General features: G+C 54.0%; 2 protein-coding genes across 2 annotated transcripts; both read left to right on the top strand.

Annotated features, from left to right (window-relative positions):
* Nucleotides 1-782: 782 nt before the first annotated feature.
* On the top strand, nucleotides 783-14908 carry JMJD7 (jumonji domain containing 7). Its single transcript, XM_004687887.2, has 8 exons — nucleotides 783-878; nucleotides 10067-10220; nucleotides 10292-10545; nucleotides 10872-10928; nucleotides 11403-11498; nucleotides 11703-11779; nucleotides 11978-12137; nucleotides 12229-14908. Exons 1-8 carry the CDS (start codon nucleotides 809-811, stop codon nucleotides 12327-12329), a joined length of 969 nt encoding a protein of 322 aa, XP_004687944.1. The 5' UTR covers nucleotides 783-808; the 3' UTR covers nucleotides 12330-14908.
* PLA2G4B (phospholipase A2, group IVB (cytosolic)) lies at nucleotides 13717-23833 on the top strand. Its single transcript, XM_004687886.2, has 20 exons — nucleotides 13717-13725; nucleotides 14866-14938; nucleotides 15233-15369; nucleotides 15469-15600; nucleotides 15907-15947; nucleotides 16124-16166; nucleotides 16379-16433; nucleotides 16685-16815; nucleotides 17074-17157; nucleotides 17453-17490; nucleotides 18246-18381; nucleotides 19224-19360; nucleotides 19637-19859; nucleotides 19985-20102; nucleotides 20354-20491; nucleotides 20630-20734; nucleotides 20880-21059; nucleotides 21292-21458; nucleotides 21874-22060; nucleotides 22187-23833. Exons 1-20 carry the CDS (start codon nucleotides 13717-13719, stop codon nucleotides 22402-22404), a joined length of 2352 nt encoding a protein of 783 aa, XP_004687943.1. The 3' UTR covers nucleotides 22405-23833.
* Nucleotides 23834-24089: the final 256 nt, after the last annotated feature.

The raw sequence follows: 24089 nt of genomic DNA, 5'->3' as shown, positions 1-24089 counted from the left end.
GGGACTTAAGAAGTTGGTATCTTAAGCGTACCCAGCTGTCCACATTCAGCTTACAGGCACTTTAGCAGGTGAAGTTGTTTCACCCCTACTCTACTACTATCACCTGCGTGACCAAGACACAGAGAGACCCTGGTCTGGAGAACTGTCACCAATGGAGGGTGGGGGGTGGGTCCCCTGGCAGGGCTGCAGTGGCCCCTGTGAGGGGTGGAAATCCACTCCCACTTCCCCCTCTACTGATGTGCCAGCCAGTCTGCCCTGGGCTGGATTCCTTGGGGTCCTCAGCCAGCCAGTCCCTCGAGAAGGGAGATATTACACTCCAGTTAAGGTTCAAGAGAAGGTGGTCGCTCATTCCTTACCCCCAGCCTAGTGGGGTGGGGTGGGGTCTCGGGCTGGGCTGGTGCCCCTTTCCCTTCTGCATGTCTGAGGCCACCGGCAGCTGCTGGCCCCCTTTCCCCCCGGACCCCCCACCACCCCCCAACTCCGTCCAGATTTGCCCTAATCCTGTTTAAAAGCCCCTTATTTATAACTTTTATACTGTGTCTGGCCCTGGCGCTTCCCTCCTGCCCCGTTCTCACGGGTCAGAGGCTGTTTTTAACATGTCCGTTTGTATTGATGTATGAACTTGTCAATAAACACAATCATTTGTTAACTTCGGGATGTCCGCGAGTGGGTGGGCGCCGCTCCTCGCGCGCTGCGTGGGGAGGCCGCGTGGGCGTGTGGGCGGGGCCGGGCGGCGCGGGGGCGGGGCCTCCCTGGGTAAAGGCGGGGCTGCAGCGCGGGAGGCGGGGCGTGGGCCCGCGGCGGCGTCATGGCGGAGGCGGCGGCGGCTTTGGACGCGGTGCGGAGGGAGTTACGAGGGTTCCCGGCCGCTGCGAGGGGTGAGTGGATGCGCACCGCGACCGCGGCGGCCTGGAGGCGGCTGACGAACGACGTAAGACGCTGGAAGCACGCTGGGCGTGCGGGGGGAACAGGCCCCAGAGTCGGGTCCGGCTCGCGGGCTGCTGAAAGCAGGTCGCACCCCAGTTCTGGGCCGCAGGGGCTCAGAACCCCCCTGCACGTGGCCGGCTGACGCGCCCCCGCCGACCCCTGTGGCAGCCCTTCCCCTGCCGGGTGCCGGCCCTCAGCCCTCCGGCCTTCGCACTGCCTATACCCCAGACCCACGCGGCACGGAGCGAAGGGGCAGAACGCCCCTCGGGGCGGTCCTGGGGTGCCGCCTTAGTTTGAAGGGGGCTAGCGCCCCCAGCTGGAACTTGGTCCCGGAGCCGACCCTGCGGGAGGGCTGGCGCGCGGGCAGGATTGCGGGTGGCGGTGCAGCCCTCCCAGCCCTTCGCGGCCGGGCACCGATCCTCCGCGTCCCCTGCGTTGCCTGCCTTGATCTGTTCCTGCTGAGTAACAACGCAGGTGTGCGACTTAAACAACAGGTTTACATTTAAAATCGCCACCCTTCCACTCCGCGTGTGCACCCTTCCACAAGTGCTCTTTCTGTACCTGCGGGCACGCAGGGCGCTGTACCCCTTTCCCAGCCTCAGCCCCCCGAACCCACGCTTCCGCACTGCCCTGGAGGTCGCCCCATGTTGCTGCACCTGGGTCGTCTTCACACCTGTGACTAGTGCTGCCCATTTCAGTAGCCCGCTGTCGATAGGCATTTATAGTATTTCCAACCTATTATTTTCAGTAACGCCGCGGTGACTGTTTTTGAGGATTCATTTAATAAATACCAGCTGAGCACCAGCCTCTCGTAAGGGTGATTAGCCTACATCACTAAGCAAAGCAAACCGAACCTCTGCTCTCATTGAAAAGCTGACTTTATGAGGAGACTGCCAAGGGCATACGCAACGAGTTAACTGTATAGGAGAAGAAATGCTTTATTTCCCCTTACATTTTTGTGAATTTTTGCGCAGCTTGATTTCTCCTCTCAGGTGTAGTCTTGGTAGTTTTCCCACCACCATCGCACCCAAAATCCATCACTCCAGTCCCTTGGGCTCTTCCCTGCCCTGTTCTAACCCTTTTCACCCCCCTCCCCTGCTGTATGTATGCCTGAGCTCTGTGGTCAACGTTCTAAGTTTTGCCTTCTTGATCCTTTGTTTGATTTCTCTGTATTATACTGCATGTAAGTGACACCGCCTGATACTTCTTTTTCTTTCTGACTTATTTCAGCTACTCTAATCACCTCCAGCCCCATACATTTTGCAGCAAATGGTATGAGTTTGTCTTTTTTAATTGCTGGGTAATATTCCAGTATGTGTACGTGTATAGAGAGAGGGAGAGAGAGTATATATGTGTGTGTGTGTGTGTGTATACCACATCTTTATCCATTCACCTGTTTATAGAGGCACTAGGTTGTTTCCATGTCTTGACTCTTATAAATAGTCCTGCAGTTAACATGGATTTTCCTCTTGGAAGCTTGTTAGTACATTTGAGTCCTTTGGGTAGATTCTTAAGAGTGGAATTGCTGAGTTATATGGTAGATCTCACTGTTGTTTTTGATTTGCATTTCTCTGATAATAAGTAATATTGAACATGCCTGTTGGCCATTTGCATTTCTTCTTTGAAAAGTCTGTTTAGCTCTTGTGTGTCCATTTTTTGATTGGGTTGCTTGCCTTTCTGTGTGCTCTTTGTAGATCAGTCCCTTATCCAGTACATAGTGTGCTAATGTTTTCTCCCACTCAGTGGGCTGTCTCTTTGTTTCGGTTACTGTCTCTTTTGCTGTACAGAAGCTTTTTAGTTTGATGTAGTCCCAGCTGTTTATATTCCCCTGTGTTTTCCTTGCTTCTGGAGATGAGTCCTTAATGATAATCCTGAAGTTTATGTTATGGAGTGTTTGCCCTTATTTTCTTATATCTGTATAATGGTTTCCAGTCTTATATCCAAGTCTTTTATACGTTTTGACCTGGTTTGTGTATAAGATAGTCATCCAATTCTTTTGCATAAGTTGGTCCAGTTTTCCCAGCATCATTTATTGAAGAGATTTTCCTTGTTCCAGTGTATATTCCTTACTCCGTTGTCATAGATTAGTTAACCATATCTGTGTGGTTTTATTCCAGGGTTTTCTATTTGATTCCATTGGTCTTTGTGTCTGTTTTTGGTCCAGTACCATGCTGTTTTTATTATTATGGCTTCATAGTTCAGTTTGAAGTGTGGGAGTGGAATATTGCTGTCCTTTCATTTTTAGTTAGGAAGGCTTTAGCTATTTGGGCTATTTTTTTTATTTAAAAAAAGTTTAATAGCATTCTCTTCTAATTTTTTTTCAAGGTTTTTTGTATTTATGCATACGGAACTGGGATACAAGCCAGAAGTGCAGGGACGGTGAGAGGCTTCATCAGAGACAGAGTGGGGAGCAGAACACCTGACAAAGTACAGTGCTGAGGGGAGCAGCGGGCAGGAGAGGTCTGCTGTGCATTGTGGATCACCTCCAGGGTGTGGATCAAACTCATAATAAAAAGGCTGAGGCTCGCTTGCAGTGCTGCGTCCTAACCTGTTGCATCACCAGGGAGGGCCCAGGTTATTATTATTTTTTAATTCCATATGAATTTCAGCAGTGTTCATTTTTTTTTTTTTTGTAAATGTCATTGAGACTTTTATTGGATTGAATCTGTAAATTGCTTGGGTAGATGACTATTTTGATAATATTGATTCTTCTGGTCCAAGAGCAGGGAATGTCTCCATTTCTTGTCTTTTTTTTTTTTTAACCAACATTTTATAATTTCTCTTGTATACTTCTTTAGGGAATAAACCTAACAGGTTTAATTTGGGGGGCTACATTTGTTAATTTCTTGCTCTTCAGGCTGGTTGCATATAGGAAGACTAGTTTTTTTTATATTGATTTTTGTAGCCTGCTACTTTACTGAACTGGTTTATTGTTTTAAGTTTTTGATAGAATTTTTTAGGGTTTAACATACACACACACATCTTATATCATCTGCAAAAAAAATTACTTATTTACCTTTTTTCTCCAGTTTGGATTCCTTTTATGTCTTTCTTTTGCCTAATTGCTCTAGCTAGGATTTTCAGCATTATTTTGAAAGTCAGTGGTGAGAGTAAACATCCTTATCCCAAATTTTTAAAAAGATTTTATTTATTTTTGTGTACAGAGTTGGGGTACAGACCAGAGGTGCAGGGACAGTGAGAGGACTCACCAAAGACAGTGGGAAGCAGAACAGGCAGATTGATGAAGTACATTGCCGAGGGGAGCAGTGGGGGAGACAGACCTGCTGTGCCATGTGGGTCAGCTTCCTGGCCAGTAACCAAGCTTGTATTGAAGCAGCTGTGGCTAGCTTCACAGTGCTGCACTTTAACCCTTTACACCACCGGGGAGGGCCCTTTACTCCAGTCTTTAATGGAAAAATCTTTCTTCTTTTCTATCACTGAGAATGAGGTTAGCTGTGGGTTTGTCATATATGGCTTTTACTATGTTAAGATAATCTCCTTTTAATCCCAAGCTTTTCAAAGGCCAACATCATTGGATGTTGAATTTTATCAAATGCTTTCTCAGCATGTACTGATATGATCATATGGTTTTTATTTTCTTTTTGTTGATGTAAGTAATAATTTATTGGGCAAGTGTTTATCATTTTCAGATATTGAACAATCCGTGTGTCCCTGTAATAAATCCCATTTGGTTATGTTGTGTAATCTTTTTGGTGCATTGTTCTATTCATTTTGCTAATATTTTATTGAGGATAGTTGTATCTGTGCGTTCAGTAGGGAGATTTGTGTGTAGTTTTCTTTTTTAATTTTATGTATTTATGCATCCAAGAACTAGGGTACAGGCCAGAGGTGCAGGGGTGAGAGGATTCACCGGAAAGAGTGGGGAGCAGAACAGGCAGATTGACAAATAGACTGCTGAGGGGAGCAGTGGGTGGGTCAGGAGAGGTCTGCCATGCCATGTGGGTGGGTCACCTCCCTGGCTGGGGATCAAGCTCATGCTGTAGTGGCTATGAACAGCTTCATAGTGCTGCACTTTAACCCATTGTACCACCAGGAAGGCCCTGTAGTTTTCTTTTTATGTTTGTTGTCTTTGTTTGGTATTGGTGTTAGTGTGATGTTGACCTCATAAAATGTTTTTGGTAGTATTCCTTCTTTCTTAAATTTTTGAAAGAGGATAGGCATTTAGGATGATAGGCATTAGTTTATCTTTAAATGTTTGGTAGAACATTCATTTGGGCTTTTGATTTTGGGGGGAGGGTTTTCATTACTGTTTCCATTTCCTTATTACTGGCTTATTCATGCTTTCTATTTTTTTGTTCAGCCTTTGGTGATTGTGTAAGTCTAAGAATTTGTCCATATCATCTAGGTTGTTGAACTTGTTTGCATATAATTGGTCATAGTAATCTCTGATGACCCTCTATTTTTGCTCTGTCGTAATTTTTCTTTTACTTATGAGCCTATTTGAGTTTTCCCCCTTTTTCTTTGTGTGCTTGGCTAGAAGTCTTTTTTTCAAAGGACCAGCTTTTGGTCATTGATCTTTTGGACTTTTTATTTCTATGTCCATTATTCCTGCTATAGTTTTTAGTATCTTCTTTCTTTGACTAGCTTCTTATTTTTTCCCCCCTTTTTCTTGTCCCTCAAGATGGAAGGTTAGGTTGTTTCTTTTGGTTCTTTCTTGTTTCTTGATGTGGGCCTGTATTGCTATATAATTTTCATCTTAATACTGCGTTTTCTGCATCCCATATGTTCTGAAAGGTTGTGTCTTTATTGTCACTTATCTCAAGATATTTTTTTCATCTTTGATTCTCTCATTTATCCAGTGGTTTTTCAGTATCCAGTCTCCATATAATGGAGCAGGAGGGTCTCCTTTCTTTGTTCATATAGCTGATTTCTAGTTTGATTCCTTTATGATCTGAGAATCATTGGTATCATTTCAGTCATCATGTTCTCGTTGATGTTTATCTTGCGACCCAGTATGTGATTTACATAATGAAAATGATCTGTGTGCATTTGAGAAAAATATGTATTCAGTATTTTGGGGGGTGCATTGTCCTGTAGATGTTGGTTAGCTCGTGTAATCTAGATCTTTGTTTAGTGCCATTGTGTCCTTGTTTATTTTCTGTCTTGTTGATCTGTCCATTGGTGAGAGTAGAGTGTTGAAGTCTCCTACTGCATATGTATTTTCTCCAATGTTTATTAGTTCTGTTTAAAGATTTATTTATTTGTGCATACAGAACTGTGGTACAGGCAAGAGGTGCAGGGATGGTGAGAGAATTCACCAGAGACAGAGTGGGTAGCAGAACAGGCAGATCTTCAAAGTACACTGCTGAGGGGAGCAGTGGGCGGGTCAGGAGAGGTCTACCACGCCAATCCTCCGGGGCAGGTGGGGATCGAACTCATGTAGAAGTGGCTTAGCTTCTTAAGTGTTGTGCTTTAACCCGCTGCACCACCAGGGAGGGCCCCCAATGTTTGTTTTTAGAGGTGATAATAATTGTGTGATGTATTTTGTTGTTCCCTCATTGGTGAGTACATATTGACAAGTGTTATGTTCCTGGTGTATTGCCCCCCTTGATCATAATATAGTTTCCTCATGTCTGTTGTCATCTTTTTTACCTGGAAATCTATTTTATCTGATGTAAGTATAGCTACTTCTGCTTTCTTTATGGTGCCATTTACTTGTAGAATTGTTTTTTCCCAGTCTATGTTTATCGCTGAAACTCAGGTGTGTTTCCTGGAAACATCAGAAGGTTGGATTCTGTTCTTTAATCCAACGTGCTATTCTGTGTCTTTTTATTGGCGAGTTTACTCTATTAACATTAAAAATGATTATTGGGCCCTTCCTGGTGGCAGAGCGGGTTAAAGCACAGCATTAAGAAGCTTAAGCCACTTCTGCATGAGTTCGATTCCCGCCTGCCCCGGAGGTGACCACATGGCATGGCAGACCTCTCCTGACCTGCCCACTGCTCCCCGTTCTGTCTCTGGTGAATCCTCTCATCCTCCGCATCTCTGGCCTGTACCCCAGTTCTATATTAAATAAATAAAATAAATTTTAAAAAAAAAAAGACTATTGATCTTTGCAAGTCTGTTGCTGCCACTATGTTTATTGTTTTGCGGTTCAGCTTAATTTGTTGGTCAGTTCTTTATTTTCACTCCTCTATTGGGTTAATCCTAAACCTTATTTTAATATTGGAGTGGGTGTTTAGTGAATTTCCAAAGGTTTTGGTTGCCTGAAAAGGTCCTTGTTTTTCCCTCATGTGGGAAGGAGAGTTTTGCAGAATAAAGTATTCTTGGCTGGCATTTTTTGTTTTGGAGTATTTTGAATGTGTTATTTCTTATGTTTCGGGCCTGTAATATGTCTTCCTGGGAAGTCTGATGTTAGCCTCATTGGTTTTCCTTTATAAATTTCCTATTTCTTCTCTCTTGTCAGCTTCATTATTTTTTCTTTGTCTTCGACTCTTGGAAGCTTTAATACTATGTCTTGTTGTAGATTTCTTTAGTCATGTGCGTTTAGTTTCCCATATGCCTATTTTCATGTCGTCCTTCAATTTTGGGAACTTTTCTTCAGGTAGTTCCTTGAGTAGCTTCCTTTTTTCTTTCTTCTCCTTCTGGAACTCCTGTGATTCTTTCCTTTCCCCAGGATGTCAGATAATTCTAGCTGTACAAAAACTGGGTATAAGCCAGCGGTGTGGAGGTTGAGATGATTCACCAGAGACAGAGAGGGGTGTGGGACTGACTGAAATACACTGCTGAGGGGAGCAGCAGGTTGGTCAGGAGAGGTCTGCCTGTGCCTTGTAGGTCAGCTCCCTGGCTGAGGATCAATCTCACACTGCAGTAGCTGTGACTAGCTGCATAGTGCTGTGCTTTAACCCATTGCGCCACCTGGGACGGCCCCTGTGTCAGATAGTTCTTGAAGTGTTTCATCATTTTATTTATTTTTTTGGAGTCATACCCCAAAAGTGAGCACGGATTTTTTTTTTAAAGATTTATTTATGCATATAGAACTGGGGTACAGGCCAGCGGTGCAGGGGTTGAGAGAAGATTCACCAGAGACAGAGTGGGGAGCAGAACAGGCAGATCAAAGTACACTGCTGAGCGGAGCAGCGGGTGAGAAAGGAGTAGTCTACTGCACCATGTGGGTCACCTCCCTGACCAGGGATAGAACTCATGCTGCAGGGGCTATGGATAGCTTCACAGTGCTGTGCTTAAACCCATTGCACCACCAGGGAGGGTTTTTTTTTTTTTTTTAATCTTGGCTGTTTTTGTATCTGCATTTTGAAGTTCATTGATTTGTTCTTCCATAGTGTCTAGTCTATCTCCTGGGCTTTTTCCAGAATATTTTCTGTTCTCCATTGATCCTTTTACCTTCTTTATTTGCTTGCTTTGTTTTGTTAAATCTCAATTTCCTGTTCATTGATTAAATTCCTCATAGAATTCTTTTCCTTTTCTGACTCTTCTTATATATCTCTGATCTATTCTGAGTTTTGTTTGTGTTACTCAGATTCCTTGACTTACTTACTTAAGGCAATTCTAAATTCTTCATCAGACAAGAAAAAGAATTGTTCTGTGACAGTGTTGTGGCTTCTGGAGGTTGATTTTTTTGTGGTGTATTGTTCCTCTGAGGACTTGCTTGACCATTGTGCTTTTCTTTCTCCTGTTTGTATTTAGGTTTGCTCTGCTATAGATAGGGCTTCTGTTGGGTGTGGGTCTCCCTCTCCCACTTTCCTGGGTGCTTACCTAATAGTGGGTCCAGTAGCTGGGACCTTTCCTGGCGCCAGTCCAGGCGAGCAGTGGGCTTGGCTGTTTGGGGTGTGGAAGTGCCTAGGGCCAGTGGGAGGGACCCAATAAACAATTTTGATAAGTGAAATAGGTAGTGTGTTGGATAGTGATACATGATAGAGAAAAATGAGAAGGAGCTTCTGATTGTTGGGGCAGGTTGTAACTTCTAAAAGGATGGCCAGGGGAGGAAGATTCATTAAAATAGTATCAGAGGATCTAAAGGGGATAGTTTGAATGTGGATACCAACAGAGGAAAGGAGGCGAAGGTAGTTTGAGCCACACTGCAGATAGAATCAACAGGACATAGACTATCAACAGGGTAACAGGAGTGAGGAAGGAGATTTTTACTAGGGTAAGACAGGACACCGCTGTCGTCCACACAGGAGAGACACTGTGCAGCTGCCTCAGTGCCCTCGGCACCCCTGGGTGTCTGAGCAAGGCTAGCCTTTGCTTTTCCTTCTTCAGTGTTGAGACATGGCTAGATCATTCCCCGATGCCTCCACGCGGACGAAGGAAATAATCTGGCCGGAGCGTGCTTTCCAGACCCTTGCCCACCCTCCCTCCGCCCCCACCCACCCCCACACCACTGCTGGCCTGTGGCCTTGTGGCCTCAGCGGCAGCCTCTTCTGATGGAGGCCAGGAGGCTGACCGCCGCCGCGTGAGAAAGCCCAGGGGCCACAGTGTGAGCTCTGACTTGGCCCCATGGAGGGATTGGGTCATGGCTGAGCAGCAGCTCCCCGCCCTGTGCACGCTCATGGCTCAGCCGTGGTGTGGAACTGGAAGACCGGAGCTGGGGTCTTAGGAATGCCAATAAAACAGAATCAGGAATTGAATCTTTAAAGTGTGCTGTAATCAGACAGCAGGCAGTCTGGAAGGTGGGGGGCTTAACACCCTAAAATAACCACCTTAACATTCCTTTTCCAGCTGCCTTTTTATAGTGAGTTAAACACAGTTAAGCACTGAGCAGCCTTCACTGCTGCCAGGAGATTGTGATGCCCAGCCCGAGCTCCTTACCGGCCTCCTGGGCACCTGGCCTCACCGCCTCCTGGTGTGCTGAGGCTGATCTTCAGACAGGGTGGCTCCCCATACATCCCCAGCTGTGTCCTTGGGCTGGAAAATTAACTCAGAGCAGACAGGCTTCCTGCTATACCAGCTTAGTGTCTCACCCCTTCCCCTTCCCCTCCCTAGCCCCTACCACTCTCTTCAGTTTCCCTCATTTTCCCATTCCTGGCTATCCAGAGTCTGTGGTTGCCAGTGGGCATCACTCAGTGACTGACTTGCTTAGGGGAGGGTGTTCTCTTGAAGGCAGTGGGGCAGGGGTTGGGTGCTGTGGGCTTCAGCCCCTGCCCCTCTCTTCTCTCAGAGCTCAGCGTGCCCCTTGCTGTGCCCTACCTGGATGAGCCCCCAACTCCTCTTCACTTCTACCGGGACTGGGTCTGCCCCAACAGGCCCTGCATCATCCGCAACGCCCTGCAGCACTGGCCGGCCCTGGAGAAGTGGTCTCTCCCTTACCTCAGGTGGGGGCTGCCCTGGGGGGTGTGGGCAGTGCTTTGTAACTCTGAGCGTGGGCTGAAGTCCATTTCTCCAGGGCCACAGTGGGCTCTACGGAGGTTAGCGTGGCTGTGACCCCAGATGGTTACGCGGATGCAGTGCGAGGGGACCGCTTCGTGATGCCTGCTGAGCGCCGCCTGCCCCTGAGCTGCGTGCTGGACGTCCTGGAGGGGCACACCCAGCACCCGGGAGTCTTGTACGTACAGAAGCAGTGTTCTAATCTGCCCACTGAGCTGCCCCAGCTGCTGCCTGACCTGGAGCCCCATGTGCCGTGGGCCTCTGAGGCGCTGGGTAAGTGGAGGTGGCGTGGGGCCCAGCAGAGGATAAGTGGGAAGGAGGGAGTCAGCCCTGCCGCTTCGCTTCCCCCCTTCGGTGCTGGCCTGCCACTCCTTCTGCCCTGCACTGCAGGCCTATGGACATGCAGATCAGCCGTCAGATGCGGCTGTCCTGTCCCTCGACTCCTCCCCAAGCTCACCCACCTCTGCCTCTTCCTGCTCTCTTCCTGGGGTGCTTTGCTCTTGTCTGGGTTCTGACTCAGCATTGCTACAAGGTGGTTATTCCCAGCCTGGCCTTTGGGGACACCCCCTCCTGATTTCCTGCTTCCCTCTGATTTGCAGGAAAGATGCCGGATGCTGTCAACTTCTGGCTGGGGGAGGCAGCTGCAGTGACATCTCGTAAGTGTCACAGGGAATGTGAGGTGGGGGAGGAGAGGAAACCCAGAGTGGAAGGTAGGGCCTGGAATTTGGACTGACTGTTCACTGAGATTTCTTCTGGGCTTCTAGGGCTCAGCCACAACAGAGGGCTTCCTGGACAGCTCAGGTGGGGGTGGGAGGGACACCCATGATATTGGGGGGTGGGGAGGCACTCTTTCTCCTATGTCTTTAGAAAGCTCTCCAAAGAAGTCGACAGCTAGGTCAGGGGGATGAACCCAGGAGAACCTGTTTGCATGACTTCGCTTAGTAGAGGTGAGCGTGTGGCTGAGAGTGTCAGGTCTGACGGGCAGAGCTCTGAATTGGTGCCAGACTCCTTGCCACCCCTCCAGCCTGCTCTGACTCCTGTCCTCTTCTGTTAGTTACAAGTGTCTTGAGGGGCGAGCCCCCTCCGCCCTGCCCCTCTCGACCCTGCCTGCTGGGCGTTTGTGTTGGCAGTGCATAAAGACCACTACGAGAACCTCTACTGTGTGGTGTCGGGAGAGAAGCACTTCCTGTTACATCCCCCCAGTGACCGGCCTTTCATCCCCTATGGTAGGGGCTGTGGCCTAAGTGGCTGGGGACTGGTGGTCCGAGGTAGAGGGAGGGCAGCCTAGAACCCTAGGCCGAGGTGTGGACTCGGTGTCTCCACTGTGCTGTGACCTCTGACCCTCTTGATCCTGCACCCAGGGCACAGATGGAAGGGAGTGGCAAGCTCCGGGCCATTTGAGGGTACCCACACTTTCTTTCTATCTTCAGAGCTGTATACACCAGCAACTTACCAGCTAACTGATGAGGGCTCCTTTAAGGTGGTGGATGAAGAGGCCATGGAGAAGGTGTCTTCATTGTTCTGAGGCCTGGGGCAGAGGAGGGGTGGGAGCCTGGGCGAAGAGGCACTGTCTGAAAGAGCTGGGCAGGCTCAGAAAGCCTCCAGTACTGACCTGGGCAGGGCCAGTGCTGTTTACCTTTGGAAGGAACAGGGCTGGAGGGCCTGGAGCTTCAGGCCTGCTCCCTGGCATCTGCTGTGTCCTCAGGTGCCCTGGATTCCGCTGGACCCTTTGGCTCCAGATCTGGCCCGGTACCCCAGTTACAGTGAGGCCCAGGCCCTTCGCTGCACGGTTCGGGCTGGTGAGATTCTCTACCTGCCAGCCCTGTGGTTCCACCATGTCCAGCAGTCCCACGGCTGCATTGCTGGTGAGGGGCTGCCCAGGTCACCCGGCATGGGTTGGGGAGGCTGAACTTTAGGATAGGAACATTCACACTCAGGTCCCTGTTCTCTCGGCAGTGAATTTCTGGTACGACATGGAGTATGACCTCAAGTACAGTTACTTCCAGCTGCTGGACTCCCTCACCAGGGCCTCAGGCCTTGAGATGGAACCCTGGTGAACATTGCCAAGTGCAAGTCACGGGAAAGGTCACATCCCTTCCTGGCCAGGCCAGTCCTTGAGGCAGCCTGGAATCGGAGTGGCTGCTGGCCCAGCTCCGGTTGGGGTCGGTTTGGAGGATCTTAACCCACGAGGTGCCAGGCAGGTTGGACTCAGTCTCCCAGGAAGTTGTCACACAAGGGCGGCAGCACCTGGGGGAGCAGTTAGGGCTTCGGGTGCAATGCTGCTGCTCACCAGCACATGACCTGCGCTGAGTGCTGCCCAGGAGCATTGGTGCCCTGGGTGTAAAAGGTGGAAATTGTGGCTCTTGCTGCACAGGGCTTAGAGATGATAGCTGCACCTGTGGTATCTGTAAGGACTGGCATACAGGAAGTGTTCAATAAACATGGCTGTGATTCGTGCGTTCTGAGACAGCCTGGTGGCTGCCTTCCGTCGTCTGTGGAGGTCTGGGAGGCTCAGGTACAGATTTCAGGGGTGAGGTCTGGGTCCAGGCTCTGCTGTCAACTCCTATCACCAGCAACCCTCAAACCCTCCTGAGAGCAGGCAGGTCGACCTTGTGACTCTGGCACCGGCCTCATTGGCTCAGGACTCTTACAGCTTCTGGCTGTGTTTATTCTCTTTTGGCTCCAAGGCAGCTGGGGGCTCTGGTATTCTGAAGGTCAGAAACCCCTGTCCCTCCTGAAGCTGTTCCCCTGAGGACGGAGTTTGTTTTCCTCACTCAGACTCCATTCTGCCCCCACAAACCATGTCTAGAGGTAGAGAAACCCCCTTCCCTGGTGCCTGTCAGAGGCCCCATCCTTGGCCACCCAGCACCCAGCTCCAAGGATGGGCATAGCCCAGTAGCTTTGAAGGCTGTTTCTCAAAACAAGCCACACCCTGCTGGGCTGTGGTGGGGCCCCGGGCACTCCCTCAGGTCAACCAAACCCTTCAACGAAACTGGGCATTCCTGTCCTACTGGCACCAGGAGGCTGCTGAAGGAGGGGGCCGTATCTCTTCACTTGCTGCTGGTCAGAGACCTCTCCCTGCTCTCCCGACCTCAGTGGCCCTTCAGGCCCCAGTCTCCTTCCTTCTTGTCCACCATGATGAACTCTCATGGGGGCCTGTCCTCTAGGGCCAAGAAGGAAGGTGGGACTGGGCAGGCACAGCTGGAGAGAATGGTCTTTAGGGCAGTTGCACCCTACCACTGGCTTGTCAGTGGCTCCCTGCAGGCTGAAGGTGTCTCATTTCCTGGCTGTCCAGGAGTGGGTGTGGGGCTTGGGTAGCGTGGAGGCGGTTGGGAGGGACCAGGGAGGAGCTTGGGGCCGGCTGGGACACCCCTGACTCCAGGTTAAAAGGCTGAAGCCCTTGGTCCTGTGCCTGTCACTCCTGGCTCCTGAGGATACAGCCTCATGGCTCTGGTAAGACCCGGGAGGGCACCGCACCCCAACTCTGACCCTTCGTCTTTTGGGGGCCTGCTCAAAATTGGTTCTTACGGGGGCTGTAGGCTTCTCCAGGTGGAGGATGGGGTTGGCCAACCTTGAAGCTGGGTGGGAGTGGGGCCGGAGAAGGGTCTTGGGATGAAGGATTGTCCTGGATTCTCCTGCCCTGGAAGTGGGCTCTGGGCCAAGTTCCCTGGACTTGGATTTGGGATCGGTGAATTTAGCCTCCTAGCTCTTGTCCCAGGGCCGTAAAAGGAAGCGTCTGATCAGATACTCCTCTGACTCAGTTGTTTGGGGTGTGGGGGCCCCAGGGCTGACACCAGTGGATGAGCATCCCCAGCTCTGTCCTTGACCCAGGGAGCTCCCTGGACTCTATCCATGGGGACCCTTCCTGAAGCAGAACTGGAGGGCAGATGGAGGGATCGGTTTGCACAGTCTCCTTGTCAGGGGGATGGGTTTGAACTTGTAGGACCTGGCGATCTTGGCAACCTGTGGTGGTCCCAGCTGGTGACTGCTGTCTCAACCCTAAAAGACCCCATTTCCAGAATTTTTTCCTGGCCAGGGTGGAGGATATGGGGAACAACTCAATGGGAGGGCCCAAGGCCAGGCCCCTTCCCCTCTGTAGCTGCCTATCCCCAGTCACTGGGGTGAGTAGCCTCAATGCTAGTCTCAAGGGTGTGAGCCAGGGTGCTGAGTAGGGAGACTAGAAGACACTACCGGGACTGGAAGCAGGTAAGTGTGGGCTTGAGAACACGAGTCAGGCTAGTTTGGCCCAGTCCTGGCCCTGGCCCTCAGGCAAGTGACTGCTAAGCCCTCTGCTTGCTTCCTCGTGAGGCTGGTCGTAATGAGTAGTCCTCCCACAGAAGGGTGTTGGTGATCAAGCGAGCTAAGACATACCGCCTGAGCTGGCCTGGGGTCCCTCCAGCACTGGCAGGTGTCCTGACAAAATGCCCTCACTGCCTTTCACGTCAGGGCTCTGATGGGCGGAGGGCAGCCCCGTGGCCAGGCAGAGCTGGCCATTTCGCTTAGGCCGTGAGGGGTCATCGTGGCACCGGCTTGGCCACCTTGGCCTTTGGGCCTGTCAGCCTACTAACAAGCTGTCCCCCCTCCCGCTTCTAGTCACAGGTGCCCGGGCCCTGCCTGCTCACCATTCGTGTCCTGCAGGCCCATGGCCTGCCCTCCAAGGACTTGGGTGAGTGCTGCGCTAGGGAGGGCAACGATTCGACTCTGCAGCTGGATTCAGACTGGGCATGGCAGGGGGAGACAGGGCAGGGCTAGGTCTGCAGGGGTCCTGGGGAGAGTGCCAAGAGGGCCTGGGTGGACTTCCATGGTTGGGACATACATAGCCTGTGCTCCTGCGCAACCCTCCCAGGCCCCTCCCATGGGTCGGTCTCCAGGTCTGCTGGGCCTCCTGGAAAGATCTGGACTGGTGGCTGGACTGGGAAGGGCGCTGGGTCAGCACTGGGTACTCGCCTCCTTCCCACAGTGACGCCCTCTGATTGCTATGTGACCCTCTGGCTGCCCACGGCCTCCACCCACATCCTCCAGACCCGCACCGTGAAGAACAGCAGAGACCCCGTCTGGAATCAGAGCTTTCACTTCCAAATCCACAGCCAGCTCAAGGTGGGCCCCTGTCCCCCATTGCCCCCCAGCCACTGCCACTGACCCTTCCCAGCGCTCCGTTCCCTGTCTCAATCCTTCCTCACTCTGCTCCCCTTCCAGAACATGGTGCAACTCGAAGTCTTTGATCAGGACCTTTTGACCAAAGACGATCCGGTGTTGTCAGTCCTGTTTGATGTGGGGACATTGCGGGCCGGAGAGTCCCGGCGTGAGAGCTTCTCGCTGAGTGCTCAGGCAAGGCTGCAGGCCAGGCCGGGCAGCGGGGGCTCAGCCCTGGGGGGAGGCCGGCGCATGGCCCCCCGCCAGTGAGCGGGAGTCCCAGGGCCCTCTGTTAGGAGCTGCTGGCACCCAGGAGCTGCCCCTTTGTGGGGCTGCCCCAGCAGGTGAACAGAGCAGCCTGGAGGGGCCGGGCCAGAGGCTGCTCCCACCCCACTCCCCGGCCTCCTCTGTACCCCCCGCCGGCTCCTGGGGCAGCGGGGCAGTGCTGCGCGTGCACACGCCTGCTTCTGCTCTCGCCCACTGACTTGCCTCTCTCTCCAGGGCGAGGGCCAACTAGATGTTGAATTTCGGCTGCGGAGTCTGTGAGTTGGGGCCACAGGGTGCTGCCCGGGAGGGAGTGCTTCCTCTTGGGAAGGACAGAGGCCAGAGCACCCACAGCTCACACCCTTCCCTGGGAACAGTGGAGGAGGACGGCGGGTCTCCTTGGGGGCCGAGGCCCGGGGCCTGCATCCTCCTAAGGGCCTGGGGCTCTTTCCAGGTCAGACTGTGCTGAGCGGCTCGTCAGTAACGGCATCCTGGTGGTGAGTCTGGGTCCCTCCTGCTGTCTGCTTGCCCTCACGGGTTTGGGGTAGAGCTGACTTGGGGGGCCCTGAGATTTCAGTGCATCAAGAGGAGGACACAGCCTTGGGCTGATGTTTGGTGGTTCAGGGCCAAGATAAAACGCTGCCGTGCAAGAGTGGGGTGCGAGGAGGCGGGGCCCGCCTTGGCCTCTGAAGGGCTGTGTTCCCAACAGGCCCGGGAGCTGTCCTGCTTGCATGTTCGGCTGGAGGAGGCAGGGGACCAGAAGTGTGAGTCCCCCGCCCCTGGGGTGGTCCGGGCCTTACATTGGTTTCCCTCAGCTCTCTCAGACAGAGGCGTGGCCTGGGGGCAAATGCACAGTGGGGTTTTCTCTCTGGTCCCAGGGACTGTGGTGGGGGCTACATCTCCCCGCCTCTACCACCAGACCTTCACCTTGGGGTATGGGTGCCCCTTAGGCAATACACAGGTCAGTGTGGACTGACACCCCATTTCCAACACGCTGCTTGGGTTCCGTTTGCAGGGTCAAAGGGCAGAGTTCAGCTTGCGGTTCCTGGGTCGTATGAGGGTCTGCAGGAGACCTCTGTGGGCACCGGCTCCTTCCACTTCCACTACCCGGCCTGCTGGGAGCAGGAATTGAACATCCACCTGTCGGTAGAGTGCTGGTCCCTTTTGTGAGCTGGGACTGCGGCGTCTGCCTGTCCTTCCCTCAGCACTCTCTGTCCCTCTGGGCACTGCAGACCCCCACCCAGCCCCATCACTCCCTGGCAGTCACACACTCTGGAAGAGGAAGGATTAGTGTGTGCCTCCTGTCCTCCTTCCCATTGCTTCCGCCACGCTCGGGGGCAGACGGTGGGATGCTTGCTAGGAACAGAAGGGTAGAAAGTCTTAACCCTTCCACCCTCTCTGCAGGGTGCCCCTCAAGAGCAACTGAAGGTGCCCCTGAGTACCCTGCCCTCCAGCCAACTGGTGAGGTTCGTCTTTCCTACATCTCAGGTATGGGTCACCTGGAAGAAGAAAGCCAGATGCTTGGATGAGGGGTGAGCTGCTTCCGTTGCAGCTTCGCTCTGACTACAGCTGGGACAGGTGCCAGGCAAGGCCAGCCTCTGGCCTCTGGGTCCTCTGAGCTTCCCTGCATTGTCGTCATGCCTCAGGCCTGGCCCCTGTGGAGACGGCTGGGGGGTGGGGGGAGGGCTTCAGCGAATGTGAGGATATCATAGGGTATGGCTTGGACTAGGCTGGGAGGAACAGGGTGGCCAAACTTTGTGACTAGAGCATTCATGGTTTTCAGGAGCCCCTGATACAGGTGGAGCTGAAAAAAGAAGAAGGGTGAGTGCCCGACTGGGCACTGGACTAACCTGTGGGGGCGGGGCACTGCCTGGCCCCGAGGGAGGCGCCTCCTAGATGCTCAGGGGTTTGTGCCCCTGTGGAACACGAAGGGAGGAATCTGAGCAGGAAAAGGCTCTCTAGATTCACCTTTTACTTGCATTTCTTCTTTGGGTGTGGGGGCTTGTAGCTCAGTGCCTGGCACTTGGGGGATACTTGATAAATGTTTGACTGGGAAACAGATGGAAAATGAGAGTGGCATTCGTTGAGAGGGCAGGGAAGCCAAGAGGGGAGAGAAATCGCACCCCTGTGCACAGCACCTGTGTGAGTGGACCTTAGCTAAGCTTGGGAGACGAGAGGGCTCACTCCGGCCCTCCACATGCCCGGGAGGCGAGCTCACTGTGGAAGTGGGAACGTCGTTTCCCCTCCCCTCTGAGATCACGTCTGGGTGGGTAAGGGGGAGAAGCCGAGGATGGTGAGTGGGCTGCAGAGTCCCACCCTGGGCCCCAGCAGGCCCCTTTATTCCCCTAGCCAGTGATTCCACCATGCTGCATTCACCAGGTGCTCCAGCCCCACATGGGTCTGAGTTTGCCTTTTCCGCATCACGCTCCACATTAGTCACTTCAGAGCCAGGTCGCTGGAGCAGGATGGGGGCGGGGAGAGGAGCAAGGTGATGGCAGCTGATTCTTGGTGGGAGGCCCACCATGCTCCCTTTCTCTGACAAGGCCAGGGCTAACTCACGCTCTTTTCCTGCTCAGCCCCAGGGAGCCGGCCGTGCGGTTAGGCTGTGAGCCCTGCGCCGAGGAGCAGGCCTTCCTGAGCAGGAGGAAGCAGGTGGTGGCCCGGGCCCTGAAGCAGGCCCTGCAGCTGGACGGAGACCTGCAGGAGGATGAGGTTCGGGCTGGGCAGGATTGTGTGGGGTCCTCGGGCTTCTGGAGCCCAGAGCCCAGTAGCTGGAACCGGTTGTTCCCTCGCCAGATGAGGGCTGTTGCCAAGCGGGGCTTGTATCTGCCGCTGCTTCCCTCTCAGGTGGTCACGTCAAGTGCAGAGCTTTCCACAGGCACCTGGGATTTGCGGATGGAAGTGCCCCGCTGGACTAGCTTTCCTTCCAGTTTTGTTTTTTTTTTTTAGATCATCCCTTTGGACTGGATGACTTCCATGTTGCTGGGAAGACTGGGAGTAGGCCAGAGGCGGGAGGGTTGAAACAATTCAGAGACAGGGTGGGGAGCAGAACAGGTGGGTATGTTGAAATACACTGCCAAGGGGAGCAGCAGGTGAGACAGGTCTGCGCCCCTCCGGGCCTATTGATCCTCTGCTTGGTTCAACTTTTGAGATGGGTCTGGTCTCACTGATCAGTGCTGCTGTCCAGGGTAGTCCTGGAGGTCCAGACCAGCCTGGGTTCTGTCCTAGGGAAGTAACCTCACAAGAGGGGAGGGTGGCTATGTGGGAGGTTTTCAAGATGGGCTTCCAGCAGAGGATCACTAGACTCTTAGGGAGCTAGAGGTGAGGCCTAGAATGTGTCTGGTCCATAAAGTCAGAAGCCTGACACTCCAGAGGCTACTCTGATTAGACCCTCTGCAGGCCTGACTGGAAGTGGCCCCGGGAATCCCCATCAGTTTTGGCAAGCGTTAGCTGAGGGGTGACTGGAGTGGCCACTCATCTTACTGCCGCTGCTCACAGCGACTTGGGCATCCCCTTCCCCAAGGCCTCACGAATCTTGCCGTCCTCTCTTTCAGGTCCCTGTGATAGCCATTATGGCCACTGGTGGTGGCATCCGGGCAATGACATCCCTTTACGGGCAGCTGGCGGGCCTGAAGGAGCTGGGCCTCCTAGATTGCATCTCCTACATCACAGGGGCCTCTGGCTCCACTTGGTGAGCTGGCGGCAGGTTAAGTGAAGGAGTGTGGGGGTGGCTGACAGGATTGTGGGGAGTGGTGCTGGTGTAAGGCTCTCCTAGGCCCCATAGGCCTCATTGGCCAGATTGGAAGAACTGGGAGAATGCACTGGGCCGGAGCAGTGTGCTCAAGGATACCCTAGCAGGTGGCTCCCCCAAGCTCTGACCTAAAACAAATCCAAGGTGTGTGATGACACTGAGCGGTGACCACCAGCCCCCTCGCCCCCCCACACGCCCCGGGTTTGGCTTTCCCAGGGCTATGGCCAGTCTCTACGAGGACCCAGAGTGGTCTCAGAAGGACCTAGCAGGACCCATTGAGTTGCTGAAGACCCAGGTGACCAAGAGCAAGCTGGGTGCGCTGGCACCCACCCAGCTGCAGCGGTACCGGCAGGAGCTGGCCGAACGTGTCCGCCTGGGCCATCCTTCCTGCTTCACTAACCTGTGGGCCCTCATCAATGAGGCGCTGCTACATGATGAGGTATGGGAAGGGCCTCGGCCTGGGGAGAAGCCAAAACAGGGGCAAAGTCCAGAGACCAGGAGCAGCCCTGGGCAGCGGAGTGAGAAAGGGCCCAGGCACCAGGTTTAAGTCACTTTCCCCCTCAGCCACATGACCACAAACTCTCAGACCAGCGGGAGGCCTTGAGTCGCGGCCAGAATCCTCTACCCATCTACTGTGCCCTCAACACCAAGGGGCAGAGCCTAACCACCTTTGAGTTTGGGGGTGAGTAGCCAGGAGAGCAGCGCTTTCGTGCTCAGTGCCCGTGTGTCGGGGCCAGGTCCCGTGGCGTGCGGGACCTCTCATCCTGCCACAGTCACTCAGCTGTGGGATGGGAGCAGTGGCCAGAGGCCCCAGCACCAAGACCTGAGTCCCATGGTCACCAGGCTGCACAGCAGTGAAACCCAAGGTGGGCGTGTCGGGACCCAAGGGCCTGGGTCTAGGCCCCAAAATGAGAGTGTGTGGCCTTCTGACAGAGTGGTGCGAGTTCTCCCCATACGAGGTTGGTTTCCCCAAGTACGGGGCCTTCATCCCCTCCGAGCTCTTCGGCTCTGAGTTCTTCATGGGGCGCCTGATGAAGCAGCTCCCGGAGTCCCGCATCTGCTTTCTGGAAGGTGAGGAGGGCTGGAGAAGCCCGGCTGGGTGGGGGCAGCGTGAGCCTTCCTCGCCCAGCCACTGGCTTGTTTGCTGGTCCAGGGTGGGCTATGGAAAGGGTCAGGTTGTGACTGGGCAGGGGCTGTCCCGTCGCTCAGGTATCTGGAGCAACCTGTACGCAGCCAACCTCCAGGACAGCTTGTACTGGGCCTCGGAACCTTGCCAGTTCTGGGACCGCTGGGTACACAGTCAGGCCACCCTGGGTGAGGAGCAGAGGGGCATATGGCGGGCGTTGGGGGGGCGGGGTGCACGGTGGGGGTGGCTGTCAGGTTGTTGGCCGTCAGCAGAGGCTGGGGGGTGTAGTTCCAGGGGTCTCCATTACCTGAAAGACCCCTTCCTCCTGTGCAGACAAGGAGCAGGTCGCTCTTCTGAAGATACAAGAGCCTCCCACTTTGGCCGGCAGGATAGCTGAGTATTTTACTGACCTTCTGACGCGGCGCCCACTTGCCCAGGCCACCCACAATTTCCTGCGTGGCCTCCATTTCCACAAGAACTATTTTGAGCACCCTCATTTCTCTGCCTGGAAAGGTACCTGCTTTTCTCCCCTACGCCCAGCTCTCTAGCGTCTCCCCGTGGTCCCTGGCTCGGATACCTCCACAGCCCCGGGTGCGCTGAGTTGGGTCGGGGGACCCCGCCCCTCCGCGTGCCCACTTCAGTCTGCTCATCTATGTGCTGCTGATGCCAGAGAGCAGGGCCGGGGGGCTGGTGTCCTCAGCACCGTTGAGCGGGTCGCTGCCTCCCTCCCCCCTCTCCTTCCCAGCCACCAAGCTGGACGGGCTCCCCAACCAGCTGACGCCCGCGGAGCCCTGCCTCTGCCTGCTGGATGTGGGCTACCTCATCAACACCAGCTGCCCGCCCCTCCTGCGGCCTACGCGGGATGTGGACCTCATCCTGTCGCTCGATTACAACCTCCACGGAGCCTTCCAGGTGGGCTGGACAGCGGCCTGGCTGTTGGAGCAGGCGTGGGAGGCGGGGGACAGCCGGGCCTGGCCTTGCGTGTGGCGCCCGGGGAGGTGGTTGAGCACCTAGAGGCCGTGGCCGGACGCCGCGTGAATGGAAGCCTGGCCTCGCGGTCAGGCCTGGGGGCGCGCAGGGGAGGGGCCCACTGTGCTTGGGGAGCAGTCGGGGTTGCTCCCGTGAAGGTTTCTGACTTCAGTTGCAGGAGCTGCACAGAGGAGTGGCGGGTTCTGCGCGCTCTCCGGTCTGGCCTGGCCTGGCCCCGTCCCGTGGTGCAGGCTGATTGGGGCGCTGATTGGGTGGACCTCCACGTTCAGTCTGCCTGGCGTCGGGGCCCCTGGGAGTCGGGGGGCTCATTCCTCTGCTGCCTGTCTGTGCCCTGCAGCAGCTGCAGCTCCTGGGCCGCTTCTGCCAGGAGCAGGGGATCCCGTTCCCGCCCGTCTCGCCCAGCGTGGAGGAGGAGCTCCGGCCCGCGGAGTGCCGCTTGTTCGCGGACCCCCAGCAGCCCCAGGCCCCGGCCGTGCTGCACTTCCCTCTGGTCAACGACTCCTTCCAGGAGCACTCGGCCCCGGGTGAGCCCCCCCCACCCCCCGACCTCGCCGACCCGCTGGCTGCCGCCTCCGAGCATCCACCCGAGCATCCGCAGGGCTGGGCCCGGGGTCACCTTCCGTGCCGTGCCGACTGTCCTCTGCCTACAGGGGTTCGGCGGACACCTGAGGAGAAGGCCGCTGGGGACGTGGACCTGTCTCCATCCGGCTCCCCTTACCACTACTCGAAGGTCACCTACAGCCAGGAGGACGTGGACAAGCTGCTCCGCCTGACACACTACAACATCTGCAACAGCCGGGCACAGCTGCTGGAGGCCCTGGCGGGCGCTGTGCGGCGGCGGCGGCAGCGCAGGCGTCACCAGCCCTAGGACGGTGGCAGAGGGGTGCCTGCCCGACCCCCCACCCCGCTTTCACTTCCGGGCTGCTGCGTCAGAGTTGGGCAAAGGCCGTCCTCCGCAGGTGGCTCGGAGCCTGTGGAGGCTCACCGACACGTGGGCCCTGGACCCCAACCTGGCACTGAAGTTGCCGGCAGCCCTGCTGTGGACACCCTGGGGTCGGTCGGGTTTTAAAGTGGGGTGTGGGCTGTCAGGCCCGCCAGCCTCGGGTCCAGAGGGAAGATGGTGGCTGGAGCCCAGCGTGGGGCCACATTTCTGCGAGCACTCCAAACCCCGTGTCGCCGTCCCCTTCTTGCCTCCCGACCCCCACGAGTCATTGCGTAGCGTGAAGGAGAGCACCGCATGGATCAGGGGCTCGGGCAAGCTAAACGCGTTATCTGAGGTGTCCTGTCGTTGCTGCCCAGAAAGGGGCTGTCCAGGCTCTTGGGTGCACAGCGAGGTGTCTGGAGTCTCCCTGCTGCAGCCCTAGCCCTGCCCAGGTGAGCAGACTTTGCCCACCCCCCATCCTCTGCACCTCTGAGACCGGAGGGGCGCTTACTGTCACAGTAGGGTGTCCCGCGTGGGGCCAGATGAGCTGAGGAGAGTAGCACTGGTGCCATCACTTCAGCACGATGTGGCTTTGCGTGGTCCTGAGAGACCTGGCGGCAGAGTCTCGTTCTGGTCTTCTAGAGCATGGCCTGCTGGTAGCCCTGAGGTTCTGTGCCGCCTCAGGGCTTGTTGGGAGATCTGGGAGGTGTAGCTAGCTGATTTTGGTCCCTGGTGCCCCAGGCCTCACTTGGAATCCTCTCCCTCCCTACAGGCACAGGGCATGTGGCTAAAGGCTGCGCACAGGCAGCTGTGAGCGGGACCTCTGTGGGGTGCGTGGGAGACGCCCTGGGCATTGCTGGGGAACCCCAGACAGAAGATCTTTATAGATATAAGCTGGCCGATTCCGTCAGCTTTCTGGAAGAACAAAGGCAGTGAAGGGTAATTGTAATAGGTAATGAAACGTATTGATGATTGGAAACTAGAGAGCTGTTCTACCCAGAGACTATGATGTCTTTGTTATTAAGATGTACTTGTCTTTTATTATGCTTGCAGGGTATGAAATTTAGCTCTGGAGTGGGTTAGAGACAGGCTTTGCAAATGTTGTGGATATTTGCATCAAAATATTTCTGTGAATAAGCATGTCATTTTCTTTATGCATCTTATTACTGCTGAAAACTCTAGGACTGTTGATGAATTTCCGTAAAGAAAACCAAAATAATGTTCTGCCAAATGCTATGCACTTATCTTCATTTTGCAATTAAGTTATTTCTCTGTGCTGCTTAGTTCTGTTTTCATTCTTGGTGAGGCATGGATTTCATTTCTCTTTGTGATGAATTATTTTCCAGAATAGGTATTAAAGTAGCCCAAATAAACTTTCCACACAGAAAAATCTGTCTTTGGCCTTCCTTTTTAAGAATATAAAGATTAAACACATAATTATCTCAAGAACATTATAACATTATTACTCATGGCTTGAATGCTCAGGTTATTTTAAATTGGGTGTTAAAACACCCACTGCTGTATTCTGAGTCATAGTCTCCCCTTATAGTTCTCGGGGTGTGTCAGTGTACATCTATTTTGGAGGGGATGTGGCAGTGTATGCCCGTTTTGGTAGGGGGGTGTGGCGGGGG

Source organism: Condylura cristata, unplaced genomic scaffold (assembly GCF_000260355.1).
Source record: "Condylura cristata isolate star-nosed mole 26May11 unplaced genomic scaffold, ConCri1.0 scaffold00023, whole genome shotgun sequence".
Taxonomy (NCBI): Eukaryota; Metazoa; Chordata; class Mammalia; order Eulipotyphla; family Talpidae; genus Condylura; species Condylura cristata.
This window is presented reverse-complemented; position numbering and strand designations above follow the sequence as displayed.